General features: G+C 59.0%; 1 protein-coding gene across 2 annotated transcripts in view; it reads left to right on the plus strand.

Moving 5' to 3' along the window:
* Positions 1-1124: 1124 nt before the first annotated feature.
* The window catches only part of NPTN (neuroplastin), a 23145-nt gene continuing 19046 nt past the window's right edge, over positions 1125-5223 (plus strand). The window contains exon 1 of one of the 2 annotated variants that reach the window (XM_042022685.1): positions 1125-1792. In XM_042022685.1, coding sequence (XP_041878619.1) covers positions 1306-1792 — 487 coding nt within the window. In that variant the 5' untranslated portion in view covers positions 1125-1305. The remainder of the gene's footprint in view (positions 1793-5223) is intronic. The other variant, XM_042022684.1, reaches the window with a different exon arrangement.

Below are 5223 nucleotides of genomic sequence, written 5' to 3' on the forward strand. Positions count from 1 at the left end.
GGGAGTGCTGGGCATTGGGGTCAGGGAGTGCTGGGCATTGGGGCTGGGAGTGCTGGGCATTGGGGTCGTGGTTTTTGGTCATTTGGGGGCCATGGTCATTTGGGGTCCGTGGCCTTTGGGGTCCGTGGCCTTTGGGGTCCGTGGCCTTTGGGGGTTGTGGCCATTGGGGGCCGTGGCCATTGGGGCCTGTGGCCATCGGGGGTCGTGGCCATTGGGGCCGCTGCCGCCCCGGGGGATTTTCTGGGGTTTCTCAGTGCCGAGCCCCTCCCGGTGGCGGTGCCCGTGGGGAGTCCCTGATCCCATGAGTCCGTAAATCAGGGAATTTGAGGGTGAGTTTTTAAATTTCGAGTGTCCCTGTAGCTGTTCCCTGCAGCTCCACCCCTCTGCTCTGCCTGCAGGGACACTGCCCGTGAGTTTTGGGGACTCTGGGGGGTTTTCCTGTCCTTTAGTGCCAGCAGGGGACACTTCCCGTGTGTTTTGGGGACTCTGGGGGGTTTTCCTGCTCCAACCATCCTTTAGTGCCAGCTTCCCGTGTCCCTGTGGCCAAACCATGGAGAGGGCATTCTGTGCTCGCCGGGAATTTCCCAAGGCTCCGAGTCCCCAAACCCCCCTGACTCGTCCCTCACCCTAAAACCAGCGAGGGCTGGCACGGACCGAGGTTTCCCAGCTGTCCCTCCCCTCGCTGCCCAGCTGTGTCCTAATCCCGCAGTTCTGGGAGGGGCCTGCCGTGGGGGCAGCGCTGTTTTCCAGGGATATCTTTGGGATTGGGGTTGAAGGCCAGTGTAGTGTGTGTGTGTGTGTTCTGGTGAGTACTGCAGGGTTTGGGATATCCCTACTGAGGAGATACTGAGACTGAGCACGGGGTGTCAGGCCAGCAGCTCTCTCCAAAATGGGGGGGAACTGCTGAGGTTCCTAACAAAGCAACCTTTGGGTCTGTGAGTGTTCGCACTCCGCTGAAATTCCCTCGGTGCCGCAGCTGCCGTCAGCAGCTCCTCCGGGAAAATGGATCCTGGGGAATTGCCCGCCCTGCGAGCCCTCAGCAGGTGGGCGAGGCGGTCAGAGCAGAGCTCACAGCTGGCACAGCTTTGGGGTTTCCCCCCTCGTGCCCCTGTGGCTGGGTGAGGTGAAGAAGCCTCCTCCGAGAGCGGCTGCCTGGCCACGAAGGAACGCTTAACGCTGGCCCGGCCCGAGCTTCCCACGGGTGAGAGCGGCCGGGAGTCCCTGGGAGGGAGGGTCAGCAGCAGGACTGGGAACTCCCTGCCCCGTGCCGTGGGTGCCCCAGCCGTGCCGTGGGTGCCCCAGCCAATGCCGTGGGTGCCCAGCCGTGCCCCAGCCGATGCCATGTCTCTAACTGTGTTTTGTGCCCCGCTGCTGTGTTTGTTGTGTGCGAGCTCTGTTGTTTCCTGCCGCTCTGTCACTGCGTTTCTGCTGCCCCTCCCTGCAGCCGGGTTTGTCAAGTCGCCCATGTCAGAAACTAAGCTCACGGGGGACGCCTTTGAACTGTACTGTGATGTGGTTGGGAACCCCACTCCAGAGATCCAGTGGTGGTATGCGGAAGTCAACCGCGCCGAGGCTTTCAAACAGCTGTGGGATGGCGCTCGGAAGCGCCGGGTCACCATAAACACTGCCTACGGGGCCAATGGGGTGAGTGTGCTGAGAGTAACCCGCCTTACCTTGGAAGACTCTGGGACTTACGAGTGCAGGGCCAGCAACGACCCCAGGAGGAATGACTTGAGGCAAAACCCCTCCATTACGTGGATTCGAGCCCAGGCTACTATAAGCGTCCTGCAGAGTGAGTCCGGCCCCCAGTAGTGGCACTGTAGTGTCTAGAGGCAGTCTGGTGACCCTGCCCCCGTGTCCCCACCCTGTGCCACCCTGTGCTGTGCCCACCCGCCCCGCCCCGCCCCGTGGGCTGCTCCTCGCCTCTAGTGCTGCCCCTGTGTGCCCTCGGTGTGTGTTCTCCGTAGGACCGCTCGGGAAAACCTCGGGATGTGTGGTAGAAAGGAGCCTGCTGGTGGATCTGTGTTTGTTCCCTCCTCCCCTTCGTTCTGTAGGAGGTTTCCAGCCTCCCTGGCTTCTCCACGAGTGCCTTTCTCTTTGATTTCTGGCTTCTTCCCAGCTCTAACCATTTTATTTTGATTTCTTCTGTTCTCCTGGAGTTTCTGGGAATGCCTCCTCACCTGGTTTTGGTTACATATCTACTTCTGGATAAATCCTTCCCTTTCAGTTCCACGTGACCTTTCGTGTCTGGATTTTCCCATGAAGTCGTGGTGTTTCTTTCTCTTCCTGGCCAGCAGCACGTTCCTAAGGAGTTCTCTGATGCAGCAGCGCTGAGGTGGTGCAGCCATTCCCAGCCCAGCCCATGGAAGGAGGGGGGAACATCCTCCCCAGAGCTGAACCCACAGCCTGAGCTCAGTCACCCCATCCAGGGTGCAGCAGCAAAGCTCTGAGAGCAGAGTGCTTGGCCCAGAATGGCTTTTTGGTCGTGACGAGGCATTCCTGCCTTCACTTTGCTCCTCGTCCCAGCTGGATTTGGGAATTAGTGTGGTCACATTGGGTGGAGAAGAGTTTAGAGCCAGATGTAGAGCTTGCGTTGGCCTGAGGAAATGGCTGATGAGCTACAGGTAGAGGGGGTTAAAGCTGCAGTGTGGAGGTACAGGAGAACAACTTCTGGGTGGCTTCTCAGTGTCCTCAGCTGACAGAAGAGCAGAGCAAAAGCGTGGGCTTGCTCTTGTGCTCTGTGCCTAAACAACCCTTTTGTGCCGCACCGGGTACAAAACCCCAACTCTGCATTGGATTATTTATTTGGGTACCTTGAAACCCCTCCCAAAGCTGTCCTCAAAGCCTGGTGCTGCTGTTGGCACTGCTGGATCAGAGACCTTCCCTCTGGGAACGGGAGCAGCGTTGGTGCACGTGGGCAAACGGCCGGTGACCCCGGTGGCCCCGGTGGCACGGACAGACTGCGGTGCTGGAGCGGCCCCGGGTGCCCGAGCCGGACCTGCTCAGCCTCAGCCCCGCCCCTCGGCCCTCCCGTGTCCTTTGGGCTCCCAGAGGGCTGGAATGCTTGCATGGCCCCAGCAGCAAAGCCTCTCATCCTGGGAAATGCTCCTGCCCTGGCACAAACCTGGGAATGTGTCTGCTGGGAAGGGCGCTGTGCCCTGCACCCTGCCCACCCTGGCGTGGGACAGTCCCCGGTGCTGCCGAGGGACTCTGAGGGACAAAACCCTTCTGACGTGCGGAGCCAGGCTTTGGGACCAGCTGCTGGGACGATTTGTCCGTATGGGAAGGGGGTTTGCTTCCCTCCCTCCCTCCCTCGCCCTGAGCTGCTGCAGGGACTGCAGTCCAGCCTCTCCTCTCTCCGTGAACACCGTTGGCTGCCCCTGCTGCTGGGAGCTGTGTCCTGACCTGCTGCCAAGTGCCTTGTGCCGGGGTCACTCTGCTCCGGGGTCACTCTGCTCCGGGGTCACTCTGCTCCGGGGTGATTCTGCTCCGGGGTCGCTCTGCTCCGGGGTGATTCTGCTCCGGGGCCCTGCTGGGACGTGTGGATGGAAGCCCCGAGTGCCTTTCCCCCCGTGCATGTGTGAGTGCCCAGAGAGCCGAGCCGCTCCTGCAGCCCGTGGACATCAACCCTGCCTGGCCCTGCCGGGAGCAGAGGTTCCCCAGGTGTCCCTGTGAGTGGAGACTCTTACCTGAGCCTGCCCAGATGGCCTCAGCTGTTCCACCGGGGGCCTGGCTGGGAGATGGGAATTGTCGGGCTCGGCGGAGTTGGAATTTCCAGCTGGCGGCACCCACGTCACCCCACAGTGCCACAGAGCACAGGCTGCATGCCTGAACTCTGCAGAGACCAACTTGCTGAGGGAAATCTGGCACCCAGGAGCCACCATCTGCCTTCCACCTCACTCCGGATTTGGAACCAGAATTGCACTTGCTGGGGGTTTTTTTAGGTGCTTTGCTTGGGTTTCGACTGTAAAAGCCGAGCTTACATAAAACGGGCGCTTTAAGTGATGTGTAGACAGTGATTTTCTAGGTGAGCATCCTTCCTCAGCTGCTGCTGTCGCACTGTTCCAGCTTGTCTCCTGGAATTAAATCAGGAGATCGATCCATCAGTTTGCTTCTCTAATAACCAAATGCAGGTAAAGCTGGAAATGAGACTGCAGCTGCCTTCAGTTTTGCTTAAACTAAAACCGAAAAGGTTGCAGGTCAGCCGCTGAGTTACTATTTCAGACACACTCCAAAAATATTCCCAGAGCTCTCTTAGTGTTTCTGTGGGAATGCAGATGAGCTCTAGGAGGGTGGAAAAGCACCCGGCTCAGGCCAGGAATGGTGCAGAACACGGGAATAACACAGCCCTTTTGGGCCCAAACAGTCCTTGAAAGGATAAAATGCCCCGTGGGGGAGAAACGAGGCAGAAACAGAGGCAAGAGCGTGGTAACACCAACAGCACCTGCAGCGTTCCTGCGGTTAAGGAATGATTTAAAGAGCTGGGGAAGGAGGAGTTTAAGAAAGGATATCCAGGGCTGGAATGCTCCAGCTTATCAGTGGGTGGATGTTTTTTCTCCCTGCCTCCCTGGGCAGTAATGTAAGGATGTGCCACGGGATACAGGGATGTTCCCTGTGTGGAAAGCTGGGATGGTGCTGACACAATTGGTATTTTCCATCCTGTCGCTGCGTTTCATAACCTGCGTTCCAGAGACTCCGTGGATCATAGATTTATATCCCAAATTGTTTCCACAAGGCACGCCAGAGCTCCTGGGATGGAAACTCCCTGCATGACTTGCAGGAATCAGGGAGGTGTTTGCTGCTTCCTCAGCCCCCTGCGTCCAGAGGGGTGGGAGAAGGGAGCAGCTGGAGCTGCCGCCTCTGGAATTCCCATCCCAGGCAGGGGACACAGCAGCTGGGCCTGCTGGGGTGGCCTGCAGTCCAGGCTGACACTAAACACAGGTTTTTTGGAAGGCTAACAGCAAGAATTGTGAACTTTTCAAACTCTGCCATCCTGCGTGAGGGGGTTTTTCAGAGAACGCTCCGAAGCCGGTGGGAGGCTCGGGCCCTGCGGCAGAAAGGTCTTTTTGCCAAGTTTGGGGAGCGGCTCCCGTGCCCGTGCTGGCAATGGCCCAGCTGTGAGTGCTGGAGAGCAGCAGGGGCCTGCAGGAGCTGGGGCCAGCAGGGCTCTCAGCCGTTCCAGCAGCCCAGTGCCCGCAGCCATTCCAGCAGCCCAGTGCCCAC

Source organism: Corvus kubaryi, unplaced genomic scaffold (genome assembly GCF_017639235.1).
Source record: "Corvus kubaryi isolate FWS band 111438036 unplaced genomic scaffold, C.kubaryi_AGA036_p1.0 37220, whole genome shotgun sequence".
In the NCBI taxonomy this organism is placed as follows: Eukaryota; Metazoa; Chordata; class Aves; order Passeriformes; family Corvidae; genus Corvus; species Corvus kubaryi.